Below are 19448 nucleotides of genomic sequence, written 5' to 3' on the forward strand. Positions count from 1 at the left end.
TTGGTATTTTAATGCATATTTTAGCTGATATCGAGATTTTCATTTGCGTCAACAGAAGATTGAGTAAAAGAAGGGGCTAACGGTTGCCCTATTTTGTAAACCAAGGGAGTGCAGTAATACTTTAAATACTAGCGGTATAAAATTTATATTTCAGAAGTATTCAAAGGGTGTCACTGTAATATAACGAATATAATGATGACCTATAGAAAAGGCACTCTAACTTGCAAGCAATATCATTGACGTGTGGGATCAAGTAGACTACTACATATGCTTGGAGTTGAACTACAGAGGCAAAAAAAATTGCATACAGAAGTTGAATTGTATTGGTACAAAAGTCAATTCATGTCAGCACATGATCTTGACAAGGAAATTAAACTACAGAACGAGGAAACATATCGGTATACAACTTGGTAAAATTTTGTCCATGAATCTCATCTATTAATACAAATATGTTGATGTAAAATGTCCAAAAATTCACAACAGACCAGAAATGTTGCAGTTCTGTTTCATATCCATTTCAATATAACTCTAACTTGACATATACAAACTCTGAAACAAAGGGAACAGAATATAAGATATGATAATATCAAGACAACCAGTATCAGCTACAAGCATAGTGAGTTTGTTATGGCCACGTTTTTTGTTTTTTTTTTTCTTTTCCGTTCTTTCATCATGTGAGACATAACCTCTTATGTCTTATGTCCTATTTACAAAGACAACTAAAGATTCTTCAACGCCTGCCAGACTTCAATTATATTTTGTTTTCTATCTAGGCTTTTCGTAGATTCTATGGTAGGTGCAACCATGCAAGTGTATGACACCTTATGAAGCCGTAACCATGTTGCTGGCAGAATACAAATACAAATTTAGTTTGATATGTTTTTCTAACAGATTAATATCAAGGGTCATCCACTTTCATGAGGTCACATCCTCTAAGATGCCCATCTTCCTTTATTCGCATGCTTGCTTCTGCCACTGTACAGGAAATCTTAAAAGCAATCTTTCATGTCACAATAAGAGCTAAAGTATAGTAACTGCCTCAGATTACCAAAGCAATGTCGATGCTGGTGACTCTAAGAAGCTCATCTGGACAAACAAGATACCCAAACAATACCCACTCCCTATAAGAAGTAACATTTGCCAAGTCTTGCGCTCTCTGCATAAGCAAATAAAAAAATTAAGATGACAGGAGACTGCAATATGTTTAGAACTTACAACTGAACTCAAACTTTTGCTTAACACAACAGTCATAGTAAATGTATTTGAGATATCATGCAAATTTCAGTAAGTCAAGGCCATCCAACATTTACAGCATCAATCAAAACACATTTACCATTGGGTGCGCTGAATTTGTCAGTATTTCGGGGTATCGAGGATGAAAAGGACTTAGAAAACCCTCATTTCTTAGCTTCCTTGTATCTGTAGAGAGAAATATTACAGGTCCCACTGCCTCTAAAACCTGGAAAAGCATATGGGCTGTTTAGTCCAAGTGAAAATTGCAAAAAACTTGTGAATTAATACTTTTTCAGTAGAAAGGTAGACTAGATGGCAATAAATTAGAATAGAAACATACATAAATAAGTGCATTTTATCATTCCCTGCAGACACAGACAATTTCAAGCAACACTTCCGACGGGATTATTTTTATTTATTTTTGGATAAGTAATGGGAATATTTTGTCCTCAAGTAAGTTTGTTACGTTCATACGTAAAATGTCTTTTCTAGGGACTACTTATAGGAGTTTTACCACTGAAAACTAAAGTTCTTGGGACTGAGGGCACAAGTCGTCCACCTTTATCAGAAGTATTCTGTACGTGTTTAAATTATCGGTTTTCTCATAAAATGCCAAACAAAGTGAGAATACCAATAAACATTTCACACATACCCGCACACATTCACAGATTATCAGTTAAGCTAATGTGCAGTGGATATTAATCATATAATGCCAGAAGAGTTAAAAGTTTCAATACACATTTCACAGTTAGCAATACACATTCACATATTTCAAGACTCCTTTAAGGGACAACGTTGTACTTTCACACATTATCCACCACCAAAATGGCAGTCATTAGCATTTTTCATAAATTACAACTGTCGTCGTGTAGCAGAAAAAGAGTACTCGGAAAGTGCCACAAACTTTACCGGTACCAAGTGAACTTCTATTAATGCTCCTACTAAAAGGATACTGAGAAAATCTGTAAAATTTGACTCCAACATTTGAGCAGACCAAGCCAATTTTAATAAAGTTGAAATTGAAGTTCCCAAGAGATCATTTCAGGAAGAAGAGAGACATATGACCTCTCCAATACGAGGGCTGACAAAATTCAAGTCTTCCTGTAATCCTTTCAATGGTGGATCATAAGAGTCAATGAACTGAACCAGCCTGTCATTCATGAAAATAGGAATATATCAGCCACAGCATGTACAATTTCCTTAATAGCCTATGCGAGGTTATGGCTGCCGCTGTCCACAATACATGTGTCTTGTGTTTTAAGTTTGCAAAAGGCATCCAGTATTTCAATAGTAACCCAAATTCTTGAACTCCCATTTGCTCCTTGAAATGTTTCCCTTTCTCATATGTCATGTGGATATTTGTCTATACAATATGACCATCAACTAATCACAAGGAGGGACAGAAGGACAGCGTGCAAGTTCTGGTATAACCCGTGATACAATGAGATCATAGTTATCTAGTACTTCTACAACGAGATCATGGTAAATCTAGAACTCTGGTTTGTTGCAAAATAACTTCCAGAGACACTTCGACCACTGAATAATGTAAATATATAAATAGGAAAAGAATGTATGCAGAGAACAGGAACCTGACAACCATATGAAAAAGATTTTACCGATTAAGTCTAATACACTGCACAAGGAAGAAATATTAAAAGAAAAACTATGTCTAGTTAGGTAATTCAAGTCCTTTGATGGCACTCATAACCACCCTTAGTGTTTCTAATGTAAGAAGCACAAGAAATGGATTGACACCTTCTTATGCATCAGCTCAAGTGGAAAAATAGACAAGCCCTCTCCCATTATATATAGCACGAAACCATGTCGTGTATTTGACCACCAAATCATACAAAGATCCAAAAGAAGTTAAGCAAGCTTGCTGAGCATCTAGCAGGGCTAATCAAGATAACTGAGAAAGCAGCCCCTACCGGTGATAAAAATCACAATCTCGATCGTTACGCAATATGGCATGCAAAAGGTTGTACATTTGCAGCATCATTTTTCTTGGTAACTGCAATAAAGGGATCAAGAAAAAAAAAAAGAGGAACTACATGGTTAGTGGTCTTACCTTCTCCACAAAGAGATTGAAACAGACAAAGGCACAAAATATTGCAGTAAAGTTGAAGCACATTCAAAAAAACATACTAGTGAATCATGCGTATATGTCTTGGACTTGGATAAACCAATTAAACTCGTCATTTAAATAGCATTGACAAAAAGGAAAACAAAGAGGAACTACATGGTTAGTGGTCTTACCTTCTCCGCAAAAAGATTGACACGGACAAAGGCACAAAAAAGGTCCATAAATGCATGGAGTATAAGAGAGTTCTGATGGGGCTGCAAAATAAAGGAATATACCTAGGCATCAGAGAATACGTAGAACATTATGTCATCACTCTTCGACCGAAAAACTTAGCAACGCTAGCCTTTATTGCATGTTGATGAGTTTTAACAGCGTGACTAGCAAACATATATTAGCATGGACACTATACAAGTACCAAAAATTGGAATTAGGAGAAAAGGGGTTTAAATCACATGAAAAGCCAATAGAAAAAGCACGTCTATCCTTTATACCTAAAGTTTATGTTATAATACGTCCGTGCTCCAAATTTTGCATGTTAGTATACTTACCAACAAGGTAATTACTGTACTGCTAAGATCCAATATGAGCCGCAAAGCTTGTTCCCGAAATGCCATCAAGTCAAGAAGCAGCTGAGTCAGAAGAAAAAAAGTAAATGCATGATAGATACACAGATCTCTTTTGTTATCGCAGATTGACTTGCAAAAATGCAATGGACATATTGGGGCCTACCACTTCAAGTACAAAGAATTGCAAATGACCAAACAAGGAAAAAATGCCCTCTTGATAGAACAAGAGGTTCTTGATCCATAACTTCATTACTTTCTCTTTCATTTTTACAATTATATACATCATTGACAAGGTTGTCAAATCGTGAATGGAATCGAGAATCAGATTGACCCTTTTGCGAATCGTGAATTGAATCGAATCATGAATCTTAATGATTCAGTCCAAATTTCAAAAATACATTGGAAAATGTATCTACCCACCTACATAATAAAGATACATTGTAAAATTAAAAATTTAAGCTTAAATCTATATTAAAGTTTGTTGTTTATTATTAATTGATGATCACATGGCCTAGTAGGAAAGACACCTGTACATAATAGAAAAATAAATACTACAGTAAAATGGATATGTGCATATAGATGTTAAAGATTCATTATAAAAATGAAAGCTTAGCTTTAACACATTAAAAGTTTGTAGCCTCATAGGTACGAAACTAAACTAGCATGTCCCGGTTTATGATTTAGAGGATACACAAATTAGAAAAATCAATCTGTGGGACAATGCATCCATATAGATATTATCCTCAACAATATTCATGGTTACTTGTATAATTACCATCTAGCAAATTAAAATTATAACATTTTAAAGATGTTGAGCACATCTATTGACTCACATTATAACAAAATATGAACATTTTACCAAAATGAAAGACATAACACATCAGAATAAGGTATCTTAATTGTAAACCTCTTTAGAATGACTATTTTAATCTTCAAGAAGAATGAGGAAAAAAGGAACATGCTCCGAATCATAATAAATACCAATCTTAACAAATTTTGCATGGGAATAAGAATTTTCGTACTTAAACTGTATATTATCTTATGTTCTTGGTTTCCTAAAAGAAAAATTAAGGCGAATTGCAAATGTGGTTTCATATTAGTCGAACACAACAATTGTGATACTCCTTTATTCATCTATAGATTCGTATCGTTTTTGCGTGAATCGCGAATCAAATCGACCAATAGAAACCATGGTATTATGATACAAACCTTGATTCACCTATAGATTTGTATCATTTTTGCGCGAATCGTGAATCAAATAGCGAACGTATCGTGAATAGTACGATTTTGACAACCATGATCATCGACCATATATTTCATAACAAAATGAATGTGATTTGTATCGCGACTGTTAGAATGTATTAGTCCCACATTGCTTAACTAAGTCATGTAACGTGGTATTCTATATCTATAATATAAATAACAATGATGTGTGTTAGGGTTAATTAACCCTATATACTTTTTCTTTATCTCTAACAACATGGTATCAGAGCGAGGCCTAAACCCTAATCTCAAACCACAACTAACATAGAAACAAACCCCAAAACTCCCCAGCCACCAAGCCGCCACCTCCCAAAAAACCATGTCCCCTTTGAAAGTAACCATGAGAACACGACACCTTTGTTGTCATCAAATCACCTTATTACTACTATAAGTCACTCCATCTCCCGTGAAAACCTCCCACAACCATTTACCCAAACAGGCTCTATTGAAATGGCCAACCCTTCTAACCCCCATCCCTGATTTGGTTACAAACCGTATCCTGTCAAGGCGCCAATGAGATAATATTTGAACACCTCACCTAAAACCCCAAAAAAGTCATGCAGTATCTCCAAGTCATCGGGACAAGAATGTAGTTAATGTGGAGGGATATTATACCTTCTAACCAATGTTCTAAATGGCACTTGGCGGTAATCGGGCGGAGACCCACCTCCAAGCGCCCAGCCGCCTAGGCGGTGCCAAGCAATTCGGCGGATTTTTTTTTTTTTAACAAACCATTATCCAATCAAACTATATTTCAAGTATCCATAATGCAAGTTCAAACTTCAAAGTACAAACCCAAATGAAATTAAGGGGTTGTTCTTCTAAAAAAGCCAATGGCTTTCCCGCCAAAAATGAGCCAAATAAAGCCACATAAAGACGAAAATAAGCCAATAAGCCAATTTTTTCGTCTTTATTCAAAAAAAATTGGATTTCGATCAAAATTTTTTACTGTTTAGATTCCTCTTGTCATGAGGATGCAATAATCCCCAAAAAAATGATGATAAGCCAAGTGATACAAAAAAAAATTGAATAAGGACAAAAAATAAGCCACTTTGACTTTTTTGTCCAAACAACCCCTAAGTAGTAGCAACTAGCAAATAAGTTGAATAAGGCAATAAGTAGCAGGGCTTCGCTCACCTCCCTCGTATTATTTATTTTTTTTTTTTTTACACCGCCAAGGGCCTCCAAAGACGCCGCCAAGGCCCACCAAGCCCGCCTAGGCGGCCGCCAAACCTCCCTGGGCGCCAAATCAAACGCCAAGGGCTATTGGCGTGGCGGCAGGGCACCTCCAAGTGCCTAGGCAGCCTGGGCGGCCACCATTTAGAACACTGCTTCTACCAGCATCTAGTGGTTTTCACTTTGAGATCACTCAAGAATTCTTGCATTCGTTAGAGTTGAACTTAGGAGGGATGCATCGGATTTTGGATGATGAGGTGAGTGATGGGCAGGGAACCTTTCACCAACCTTCCAAGTCATCCCTTTCCACCTTAATATCCGCCAAAAGGGAAAGAAGGTGGCGAAGGGTCAACCCCTTCTAAAGGATACATAGATCTTTCTTCCGATGAATAGCTCAGAACTCGGATACAATGGATGATTAGACAAGGCAGAAGGGTACTATCCAAACGGGTCAACCCCTTCTAAAGGATACATAGATCTTTCTTCCGATGAATAGCTCAGAACTCGGATACAATGGATGATTAGACCGGGCACAAGTGTACTATCCAAACTAGTGCAACTCTACACAAAAAGGATGAGGAAATTCTAGAATTACAAAAACAAAAGAAAATTAAAAAAGAGGAATTACTAGATCATTTGATTGCTGAATTTCTAGTGATCATTGTGAGTCGTTAAGTCTAAGAAGTGTCCATAAGGATCGTCATTACCCTTCTACTAGTATTCTGGAGAGCCTGTGATCACTTGGTTGGGAGAAGATTCTTCTCATCCTCCTGATGTATTTATGAGTTTATGGAGAAATTTAACATTGTTGAGCTCACACCCCCCCCCCCCCCCCCCAAATACAATACTTTATGTCGATTTGTGTACATTTGGGTTTCTTTTCAGAGTTCAAGGGAATTTTTTTGTCATAAAAAACAATGAATAAATTCTCTTTGATTTGGGACCTTATCAACCATTGTGTATGAAGCGTTTTCACCGTATTCTCTTTCTCTCTTGAAGCTAAGTCGTGTCGATATGGATTTGACATATTACTTCACAATGACCATTGAGCCTTCTTTTTCAATGATTAGAAAAGCTTCTTAAAGACTTTCATGCTTCCCTCTCCCTTAGTTACCACTAAGACTACAACTAGCTTGAAACTGTAATTAGAAATCCTGAGGTAGAAATCACTTAAACCATAGCCTGTTCCCATGTGACTTCCATTCATAGTATTTGAGCATTCTCAAAACACTATAAGTAAAATGGAATTCGAGGAAAAGTATGGAGCACAGACACTTCGCCTTTTACGAAACCAATATACCATTTTGAGCTTCATGCATTGGTTTAGATGCGTTTTTTCCCTTGAGGGATGGGAAAGCAACAAGTTCCAACCTTAACTTTAACACAATGAAAGAAAAAGTACCTATAACAAACAAAAAGATGTAAAGTAAAATTTCACCAGCATCTTACATTTGAACATGCCCATGACTGAAAACAAAGTAAAGTAACACAGTACCTGGACCCATGGTTCCAAGCTTTGGAAATGAACTTCTGCGCTGTCATTCAAAGCATCCAACGCAACCTTGTCCACCTACATCGATGTTCCCAAACAGACTCAGTGCTATTCCCATGGACAACAACAAAAAAACATTTGACAGTTACAAAGTCTCATTCTTACACGTTCAAGCTGTAATTTGCTGTGGTGCTCCGGGAACTTCTTTGAGAGCAGGACACAAATCTTTGGATGGTTGGGGAACAAACCTGCCTTCCAAAATGCCTCAGAAAACACATTACCAACAGAATCTGGATAGTCCAGAATTTGATTTAGTCTATACATTTTGGCCATAAGCCCTTCAGCAACTGCAGTAAGCTGATACAGCCACTGCATGTTCAATGCCTTGTGGGACCCACCAGAACTCTGAACTGCCCCTTCAGACCCAGCATTCTTAGGTCTCCTAGATGTCAGTGGAGAGGTCATTTCTGGACCCAAATACTCCGTCCACCGTCCAGGTCCTTCCCATTCCCTTGACCTGGGTGATGATGACAAAGCATTTTGTGCTGACAAATTCTGCCCAGACCTTGACATTTGTAATGATTAATTCGCCCAATAACTCTGTAAGCAAGAATAAGATTCAGACACGTATATTCAGGACACTCACAATTTAGGCAAACCTCTGTCATTTGCACTAATCAGATGATTCAACCCCTTGAATCCATTAACTCACACATTCAACAGCTCAGGAAGTTCTATTAGAGCATCTTCACTCCTTACTCAAATGTTGGCCCAAATTAAGTAAGCGTAAAGAAAATCCAGAACATCTCTCCACTCCTTGACCAAACCTAGAGAAAAGGAGTTTAAAGCTAAAAAAAGGAAAGTCGTTTAAACTCAAACTATTGAAGGCCATTTTGTGAATTTCAAATTTACCACTACACAATAAGTGAAGGTTTTACTCATAGTTCATGTTTGAATGCGTGCTTGCACTTTTCCCATTGAAATACTTCATGTCTCAAATGAAGCTTTTACTCATACTTCCGCTAAAATATTTTACAAATTTTAGTGAAGGGGGAGATGGTTTTAGTTCACATTTCAACTTCTGCAATCTAGCAAAAACATTTCAACGGAAGGCATGCATAACAATGTACATTCGAAGCTATCTTAGGTTATGAATTCCACATTCAATCACAAAAATTGAGAAACATCATTTACATCAGGGTTGTACTACATTCCACATTCAATCACAACAGAAGGCATGCATAACAATGTACATTCTAAGCCAGAGCCCTCGCCTGCCAGCCACTTCTTAGGTTAGCTCTCACCACGTATTTCTTGGTTTGCTTCTTTTGTTTTGATTTGTGTATTTTTCTTTGGCATCGAAATCCTCTGATCTAAACCTAAAATTTGGTGATGAAGGCGAAAATTACCACGATCGAAAGGGCTTGATTGTGCGATTCCGATGGTGGAATCTAACTGAACAGCACAAACACTGAGATCGAGTAGCTAAGGTGGATTGAACAGCCGTTGTGGCCCGACTCCATTTAACGCACGAGGAGACGAGCTTTCGTTTGGATGGAGTGACTTCGAGAGAAAATAAACGAAACTGAGGGAGAGAGCTCTCTCTCGCACGTTTGGATGGACAAGAGGGTGAGAAACGGTGGGAGAGGGGGAGAGAGCAGAACCCCTTCAAACCCCCATTTCGTTTCTCACCAATATCGGCGAGATTCCGTGAGGAAGAGAGCTTCTTCCGATCTTACCCCTTGCTCCGCTCCCCTTGCCGCCACTTCTCGTGTCCTCAGCCCACCATCACCGCTGCAACCCACTTCCCGTGTCCTTGGCGGAGGGGCCGTCGTAGTCGGGTCGGGTCGGGCAGGTGGGATTTGGGATTTAGGTCTTCGTGTTCGGAGTCCACTGGTGATGACTATAGCGGGATTACGAGGAACTAGATTGGGGGTTTGTGGAGTTCGATCGCCATTGTTGTAGCGGTGATTCTGGTTGATCGAGTTTAGAGAAGATGGAATACAGAGCTGGGAGAAGAAGACGACTGAGGATCTAGGGCTGGGAGGGTTATACTGGTAAAAATAACATGGCGCCCCTATATGTTATCCATTCAAATTCTATTTTCTCACCTACGTTGCCAAATGGGCTGTTAGTTAGAGAGAGAGAGAGAGAGAGAGAAATGAGTAGAAGGAGTAGAGTAACTTCCACTCTTCGTCTCTCTTTTTTTTCCTTTTGCTGGGGAAGACCTGAGTGTGTATGCTCATTGCTCACAAGCTACAGCCCATGTTAACTTTTACACGTGGCGTGTGAATAGAACGTGGGAGCAGCAGTGAAGGCTCCCTGGTCTCTGCTGTGGTTTTTGGGCCGTAGGATACAAATATTCAGGCTTTGTTTGAAACTTAGGCGAGAAATGAGAATGTGACATTATACTTTTATGATTCCGACGTTTGAAAGGAACAAGAATAGAAATGTGATGTTACACTCTCAGGATTCTCATGTTTGGGAGAGACAAGAATAGAATTGTGATTTGATTCCTGACGACACATCCTACCAGGAATCACATTATTAGATTGAGTGGGAATCTGTTCCCTTCCCTGCCCTATGAGAATCTTGGATTCCTGACTTAATCAATTAAAAAATATATATTGACTTTGATAAATTTCCAAAAAAATTGATTCATGCATGAAATTACTGAATTAATCCAAACACTGGAATAAAATTACTTCACGTATTGTATTCAGAGGAATTCATTCAAAGTAATCATATTCCTATTCTCACTCAATCAAATTCCTAATCCTAGGAATCACATTCATATCCTTACTGAAGATTCCGGTCGTCCAAACTGATCCTAGAAAAAGTGGGAGTAAAGGAAGGAAAGTTTTAAAAAAAAAATCACTCCTATTATTTGAATGTGAGAGAAAGACGAGAGAAAATAAGGAATTCAAGTTTCGTAAAATGTTGGGAAAAAACTGCATAATCTTAGGGATGTCTCACGGAAATTATCAAGGATAAGGGAGAAGGGAAAATCTTTTGCACATACCTGGAGCGAAATTCATCATCTACAATCTTGAAAAAAACTTAGAGTGCTCTACCCCAGGTGATGGTTATTTTTCAGCCGATGGAAAAAAGAAAATGTGAGCCTGTTTTATAAAGGGAGAGCTTACACAAAAATAATCTCACCGAGGACGGTTTCTCTACAACGGATACACCATATGTTTCATTTTCCATCATAGAAACAATGGAATCAATGGTTGGGATTTAATCTCACCAAATATTATTGGGAAACCACTGTCCAATAGGAAAAAACCATGCTGCCAAGTAGATCACATAATTTGACTAACATGACCCAATCTATTAAGTCCAATAATCACATTGCAATCCAATTTAGAAAATACAGTGCATAGGACCACATAAAATAAATACTCTTTATTTTTTCCCAGCAATCTCCCACTTGGTCCACGCACCCCATATTGTAAATACATGTAACTAATATCTCAATGGCTCCCCTTTTGTTTTAGGAAGATTGTATCTCTTATTTATGCTTGATGTATTTTGTTATCATGTAATCTGGCTGCCTTTTGTTTTTCTGAACTATGGGGTGTAACGACTATTTATTATTCTATGAAGTTCTTTTTAATGCCAAAAATTAAAATAAAAATTCCCTCCCATTTTCCTCCAATTTCTCTCTTATTTTCTTTTCTTCAATTTCCATCACTTTCTCCATGTTCCAAACAAAGCCTCAAAGTTGCTGAGGGTGGAGGTGTGGTAAGATTTTGATTATAGGCAGAAGCCATGCAGTTCTAATAAACTAACGTTATGTCTGTTCGATACACAGGATAAAAAACCACATCGATTTTTTCGGCCCCATGTATTGAACGGACACAACGCTATTTGATAAAAAGGATAGTTTATTATTTTTCTCGATCCCGTATTCGATGCATGCTACCATTGGTTTTATTCTTTACATTAAATTGTGTGATAGTGAAGTGATCCTGTTTAGTTTCTATCTCATAATCGATGCATACTACCATTCGATCCCATATAGTTTCGATCCCATTTTGATAGTGAAGTGATCCCGTATTCGATGCATGCTACTATTGGTCTCATTTTTTTCGATCTCGTATTCGATGCATGCTACCATTGTCAAGATTCTCAACATAAATGTGTGATAGTGAAGTAATCCTTTCTAATTTCATTGATTTACTTTTGCTGTTCTCTTTTGTGAGTCTCTTATGTTTTCGGATCCTCTGTTTACTTTTGAGAATCACTGGACACATATTGAGTGGTGGCCTGAAAGAAATGTGTGCAATGCTGGAAATTTTCAGTGGGGATAGCTATGATTAGCAACTAGTTTCAGTTTTTAAAGTAAGGTTGCGTCATTTTACACTTAAATTTAACTTACTTTTTAATTCAGTCCATTCTTTTAATTTAAACTTTACTTATATTGTAATTGTGTGTGCGTTAGGCAATTAAATTTAAGTTTAGAAAAATGGATGAACTTAACTTATTTTCATTTAAGTTCTAAAAAGGGAGAAAAAAATAAGTTAAAGTGTAAAAGAACAGAGGTCCAACAGAGATACAACCAGCAAGAAAGTAAGAGTTGATTCTCTGCAAACTAGAGCACGTTTAGCTAAACAACATTGTTGATCCAGAATGGCCATTAGCATATGCAACGGGCTTAACTAAAGTAGTCGACAGAAACCAACGTACTGAATGAACTGCTACATGGTGTGTGAAGACTGCACACAAAACAGAGTCATAGAGGTACAGGCAGTTGATCTCTGATCCTCGAGTAGTCAACCGCATTTTTCTTTATTCGATGAACCTCCCAAGTCACCAAACTTTTTAACTTCCTCCACTCCCAACACCCCAGGCCCTCCTTTTCTCTTGGCTATGAAAAACCGAAACGGACTACGCCAGGAAGGTGGCAGAACGTCCATGCATCAAGTCTATGGAAACAAAGACAACAAAACATGCACAAGGAGGATATGAAGAGATGTCATAGCAATTCAATTTAATCTATACAAGTAAAACTGTAATTCAATCTCAGCAAATAGAGCCAAACTGTAATTGAATCTCAGCAAATAAAACCAGTCTATATATAAAGGAACCTGAGTTCCAAGGAAATTCAAAAATCACAATACTCTTGAACTGTAGCCATTTCTAAAGCCAACTAACCAGAATGCTCTTAATAGGCAGTTAGCTAAAAACCTAATAAACTACTAATGCTTCACTGGATTTCATATGAACAAAGCAGAAATGAGGGGCCAACATGTATGAAAACGACAGCAGTATAATGAAGCATCGGGTGATTAATTTTTACATCTTTCTCCTGTTAGTTTTTTTTTTTTTTTTTTTTTTTCCTTTTTGCCACACTTTATACATCAACGAGGGTTAGAGGGGAGTTAGTAAGTTAGTCCAGAGGTTGTCCATAGCCCTGAATCCACAAACGCTGAAACGCCTACGACAGGGCTCAAACTTTAGCATCCCACAAGGGAGGACCAGGAAATACCATTGGGCTACAAGCCCTTTGGCTCCTGTTAGTTCATGCATGGAGTCCATACAGAAGCATATAAGCCTCCAAATTCCAAAAACAGACATGTATTAGAATTATAAACCTCTTTAGAGCCTTTGAAGCATAATTATTCAGCCGTCAATCTGATTCCTAGTTGACTAGTGAAGTTCCTAACAAACAACTGATTGATTTCAACACTTCAAACTAGATGGCCGAACATCTGATATTGTATATTCAGGCTCTTGCGCAACCTTCCTTCGCTTTTCTTTGTATCTTTACACTCCTTATTATAAGTCTCTTCCACTACGCTGCTGCAGACCACTACAAAAGAGAATTCTCAAAGCTGAACACAACAAATGCAAATATAATAACCAAAAACAATTCACCGTTCAACGTCAGGGGAGCAAAAATAAGATGCTGAACCACTTATCTTGCATTGCCATGAGATATATCTGTTGGTTAGTAGTTCGAATTCGAAACCTGGCATAAGTGAATATGGATGCAGAAAATAACAAAAACAAAAACTGAATCACATGGTTCACCTAATGTGAGCTATATGTCCACGATCATTGGAGCGGTTTATATTAAACATGGAAAGATCTTGAAGATTTCCCTTGACAAATTGCTGATTTCCAGCATTAACTTAGTGATTTGCTCTATTGTATTTTCCTTGTATAGTTCTCTTGATTTCTGCAGTTTTCCTTGTAAAGCATAACACAATGTATTCTCGTCTTATATATATCAATAACTGAAGGTATCTCTATACACAAGAAGGGAGAGAACCATTTTAGCAATCAACCTTTAATTCTTAGTATATTCTGTAATATGGTATCAGAGCGGTGAGAGATCTTGACTCTATAGCCATGGCAGACAAAGAGAAAGATAAGGATCCTAGTTCGATTGATGTACTAGGATCTGATGACCCATACTTCATACACCATTCAGACAACCCTACTGCTGGTTTAGTTTCTCCACTTCTTTCTGGAGATAACTACGGACCATGGCTTCGTGCAATGACCATGGCGCTTCGCGCTAAAAATAAACTTGGCTTTGTCGACGGTTCAATCGAAGTGCCCAAGGAAACCACCCAACTACGTCAATGGGAGCGCTGCAATGACCTTGTCAGTTCATGGATCCTCAACTCCACAGAAAGTGAGATCCGTGTTAGTATTCTATACGCGCAAACTGCAAGGGAAATATGGATCGATCTACGTGATCGATTCACCCAGACTAACGCGCCAAAAATCTATCAACTGAAACAATCTATTGCTAACACCACACAAGAAGACTCGTCAATCTCCACATATTTTACAAAGATGAAGGCGTTATGGGATGAACTCAATTCCCTTTCTACTTTGCTGCCTTGCACTTGTGGCCATGGGAAAGCTAATGCAGCCCTCCAACAGCAAGATCGTGGGATGGAATTTCTTCAAGGCCTTCATGGGTGTTATTCCGGTCTTCGAAGTCAGATCCTACTAATGGATCCATTTCCAAATGCCACCAAGATATATGCCTTAGTGCGACAAGAGGAGGAGCAACAAGAGATACATTCTTCAAGACCATCCATCACTACTCCAGAAGCTACTGCCCTTGCAGTGAACTCGGCTGTTACAAATAGTGCAGAAAATAAGTATGTGCCTGTCCAAAACCGTGCTAATTTTAGCAGCTATAACAGGGCTCCTCATCAAAACCATCCATCGAACCGTCAAAATGCATATTCCAATCAGCGCAATAGTGGTGCAGACAATCATCGATGGGAAAATCACGAATGCATTGTGATTACTGTGATTTGGACAATCATAATATAGACACCTGCTATAAAACTGCATGGTTATCCAACTGATAAACCAAGGAATTCTCGCAGAAATCAGGGCCATTCGAACTCTCTTTCTTCAGGACCTTCTCAGGCTAATGATCAAGCAATGGTCACTGCTCCTATGGTTACACAAGAACAGTACAAGAAAATTTTGGCCATGCTCTCATCAGGTAGCACAGATTTTAATGCTAACTTAGCAGGTATAGCTCTTTCTGCTACATGATTTTCTGCTTGGATTATCGATACAGGTGCTAGCAACCACATGTGCTCTTCTCTATCACTTTTCTCATCTTATAAACCTTGCCCTCATCCATCTTTTGTTCAATTGCCTGATGGCTCTGATGCAAAAATCACCCACACTGGAACTGTGATTCTTTCACCAGATTTTCAACTTGATAATGTTTTCTACATTCCATCTTTTAAATTCAATCTATTATCTGTGAGTCAGCTCACCAATTCCCATCAATACTCAGTTGTTTTCTTGCGTGATCGATGTATTTTTCAGGACCTGTCCGCGAAGAGGACGATTGGATTGGGTAGTGTACATGGCAATCTCTACTATCTTCGAGCATCTTCTGCAAACCTAGTTACTGGAACACCTACCATTGACATCTGGCATTGGTGGCTTGGACACCCTTCCCATCACCGAATGTCTGAACTAGCAAATAATGTTTCCTCTATTTCTTATTCCCTTCTGCATGTTTGTAAGATTTGTCCACAAGCAAAGCAGACCACATTATGTTTTCCTCATAGTTCCATTTCTACAAATAAACCATTTCAATTAATCCATGTTGACATTTGGGGTAGTTTCTCCAAACCATCCATGAGTGGTGCAAGATTCTTTCTTACCATTGTGGATGATTTTTCACATTGCACGTGGATATACCTTATGCGTTTCAAGTCTGATATGAAATATCATTTGAATTTTTTTTTCCATGGTAAAAACCCAATATCATTGTCAAATTAAACATATATTTTCTGGTCAAGGTGAGGAGTTTCTCCCAGAGATTCAACAAATTCAATCCGACAATGGCAGTGAGTTTTTATCCAATGAAATGCAACATTTTTTTTCTTTCTGAAAATGGGATTATTCACCAGCGTAGTTATGTGTCTACACCTCAACAAAACGGCGTTGTCGAACGTGAACATCGTCACCTTTTAGATGTTGCTCGAGCATTAAGATTTCAAGCCAACTTGCCCCTTTCTTTTTGGGGAGAATGTATTCTCACTGCAGCTTATTTAATCAATAGAATCCCTACACCCTTACTTCAGAACAAATCACCCTATGAAGTACTATTTTGCACCTCCGCTTCCTATTCACATCTTCGTGTATTTTGCTCACAATGCTCACATAAAACACAAATTTGACCAACGCGGAAAGCCCAGAGTTTTTGTTGGATATCCTTATGCCCAAAAAGGTTATCGGATTTTTGATATCAAAACAAAAAGCATATATGTGTCAAGAGATGTTGCATTTCATGAAACAATTTTTCCCTTCAAAGATATTTCATCAGACTACACTCCACCAGTGGTCATTCCTTTACCTATCGAGGATCATCCACAATTTGATTATGCACCAACTCAGCCCATCTATTTACCAGAACCAAATCTAATTCGCCCTAACAGACCACCCATCACCCAAATTTACCAACGCCGCCACCAACCTATCCAAAATGAACCTGTTGAGGTCCAGACTCCTCCATCTCCCTCAGTTCCAGGAGCCACAACTGAACCTACCACCATGCCTCATGTTGCTGATAATTCCTTGAGCATTGACAATTCCCTTGACACCAGTCATACCAATCGTCCTCCTCGTGAGCGACGAAAACCATCTTATCTCAAGGATTTCCATTGTTCTGCAGTTGCTAATGTTACACTCCCAACTCCTACGTCTTCGCAACGGACAGGTATTCTCTATCCTCTTGAACAATACATTTCCTACACCAATTTTTCTGCTAATCATCGAGCCTTTCTATCTTCACTTACCTCCACCGAAGAGCCAAAGTCCTTCTCCCAAGCAATTAAACTCCCACAATGGTGTGAAGCCATGGCTGCAGAAATTGATGCACTCGAAAAGAACCATACTTGGAGTCTGACTCATTTACCACCCAACAAAAAACCTATCGGGTGTAAATGGGTTTATAAAGTCAAGTTTCAATCTGATGGGACCATTGACCACTACAAAGCTCGCCTAGTTACGAAGGGATTTACACAGGTACAAGGTCTTGATTACCACGACACCTTTGCACCTGTAGCAAAACTTGTTACTGTTCGTGCTCTCTTATCAATTGCTTCTATAAAACATTGGTCGCTTAATCAACTTGACGTTAACAATGCATTTCTTCATGGTGATTTAAATGAAGAAGTGTATATTACCCTTCCATTTGGGTTTGCTTGACAGGGGGAGACTCGAGTTTGCAAGTTACATAAGTCTTTATATGGTTTGAAACAGGCTTCTTGCCAGTGGTTCGCCAAGTTCTCTCAAATTATTCAACAAGCTAGTTTTTCCCAATCACGAGCAGATTATTCCTTGTTTACTTGTATTAGTGGACAGTCTTCCACCTTTGTTTTGGTATACGTTGATGATATTATTGTCACAGGCAATGATCTCACAGCGATTCAGCACCTCAAAGATTATTTAGCCAAGAATTTATTCATCAAAGACCTTGGACGGCTCAAGTACTTCCTTGGCATTGAGGTAGCCCAATCACAAAAAGGATTATTCTTATCTCAGTGCAAATACACGCTGGATATTCTCCAAGATGCAGGTTTACTAGGTGCCAAACCTTTTGATTTTCCTATGGAACAACATCTTCGTTTATGTAGAGACCCGTAAATTTTTTTATAAATTTTAATGTTTTATAAATGGATAAATGGTAGATTAATGTGGAGATAATGGTTGTGGGGTAAATGTGTAATGGTTTGGAAAATATTGGGTGTTGGTGTAATTAGTGCATGTGTGTATATGTGTGGTGTACCAGGGAAAATTATTTCCCCTTTGCTCATCTCATTCTCTCTCCCGTTCTTCTCTCTCTCCCGGCTCTCTCCATCTCTCTCCCTCCTCTCTCCATCTCTCTCCCTCCCACTCCCAAATTTCACCTCCAAACTCCAAACCCAAGAATATTAACCTTTGTTCCACCTTCTGTGCGTGATCTTGAGCTTGTATTCGGTTGGGTTTAGCTCGGAGAGGAGTATTCGATTAATTTTGAGGTTCCGGAAGCTAGGGCTCGTTCAAATCGCTTGGGTTTCACCCTCCGACTCAAGGTAGGGAATTCTACCTCTCTTTATATGTTATTTGAGTGATTCTATGCTTTATTCGAACTTGTGTTGGTTGTTGTTGAGATCGAATCGAAATCTGAAAAATCCTGTCAAAATGGCCTGAAAACACTCCCACCTACCGGTAGGACAAGTATGAAATTTTTCCTCAACCAGCTCAAACGTACTGCAGCAGCTCAAAAGCTGCTCAAAAATTCATTCACCTACCGGTAGAAATTTCTTATTTCTTACCTACCGGTAGGTCAAGTATTAGATTCTTACATTCGAAAATAGGTCAAGTATTAGATTCTTACATTCGAAATCTTGGCCTCTGTGTTAGATTCTTACGTTCGAAATCCTGGCCTCTCTATTTTTAATTCCTACCGGTAGGACGGTAGGTAGGACTCGTTCTACCAGTATTTCTTACCTACCAGTAGGTCAAGTGTTAGATTCTTACGTTCGAAATCTTGGCCTCTGTGTTAGATTCTTACGTTCGAAATCTTGGCCTCTCTGTTTTTAATTCCTACCGGTAGGACTCGTTCACCTTCCGGTAGGTAATTAAGCTGTAGCAGTGTCTTTCAGCAGCTTCTCCTACGTTCTTCCAAATTACTTTTGAAGCTTCTCGTCGATTCCAATGGGTTTGTTCGTGCATTCCTTCAAGTGTTTTGGAGAGTGTTACTTGTGTCACACTAGAGTGGTATCCGAAGGTCTTAAACGTACTTAGTGAGTTAAGAAATGTGAAACATAAATTGTTACACGTTGAAATATGAATGATACATTTGAGTGCGTGAATGACGCGCGAACACTCGGGGCCCATCGACAGGTGGGTGCCTAGCAGGGGATATCGGGGTCCCAAAAATAGCCCGGTAGGAGCTAGTGCTCATAATGATCATTCAAGGCCTAACCTTCAAGGTGGGTGCTTGGCAGGGGATTTCGGGGTCCCATAATTAGCCCGGCAGGAGCTTCGGCTCAGACACACTGAAGAAACGAGTTATTGAGACACGAATTAAATGAATTGGAGATAAGAGTATGTTGGGAAGAGGGATTGGTGATAGTTGGACACTCGG

General features: G+C 38.7%; 1 protein-coding gene and 1 long non-coding RNA gene across 2 annotated transcripts in view; one reads left to right on the forward strand and one right to left on the reverse strand.

The window, feature by feature from the left end:
- Window positions 1-9737, reverse strand: part of LOC131312785 (protein NAP1) — a 33932-nt gene extending 24195 nt beyond the window's left edge. The window contains exons 1-9 of the mRNA XM_058340761.1: window positions 9223-9737; window positions 7979-8413; window positions 7817-7891; window positions 3865-3945; window positions 3490-3570; window positions 3162-3244; window positions 2299-2383; window positions 1334-1459; window positions 1049-1156 (exon numbers count right to left, since the gene is read on the reverse strand). Of these exons, the coding sequence (XP_058196744.1) occupies window positions 1049-1156; window positions 1334-1459; window positions 2299-2383; window positions 3162-3244; window positions 3490-3570; window positions 3865-3945; window positions 7817-7891; window positions 7979-8386 (1047 nt within the window). The 5' untranslated portion in view covers window positions 8387-8413; window positions 9223-9737. The remainder of the gene's footprint in view (window positions 1-1048; window positions 1157-1333; window positions 1460-2298; window positions 2384-3161; window positions 3245-3489; window positions 3571-3864; window positions 3946-7816; window positions 7892-7978; window positions 8414-9222) is intronic.
- On the forward strand, window positions 9457-10029 carry LOC131312787 (uncharacterized). Its single transcript, XR_009195982.1, has 2 exons — window positions 9457-9586; window positions 9703-10029. It is a non-coding gene; the product is annotated as an uncharacterized LOC131312787 (long non-coding RNA).
- Window positions 10030-19448: the final 9419 nt, after the last annotated feature.

Source organism: Rhododendron vialii, chromosome 13a, assembly GCF_030253575.1.
Source record: "Rhododendron vialii isolate Sample 1 chromosome 13a, ASM3025357v1".
NCBI lineage: Eukaryota > Viridiplantae > Streptophyta > Magnoliopsida > Ericales > Ericaceae > Rhododendron > Rhododendron vialii.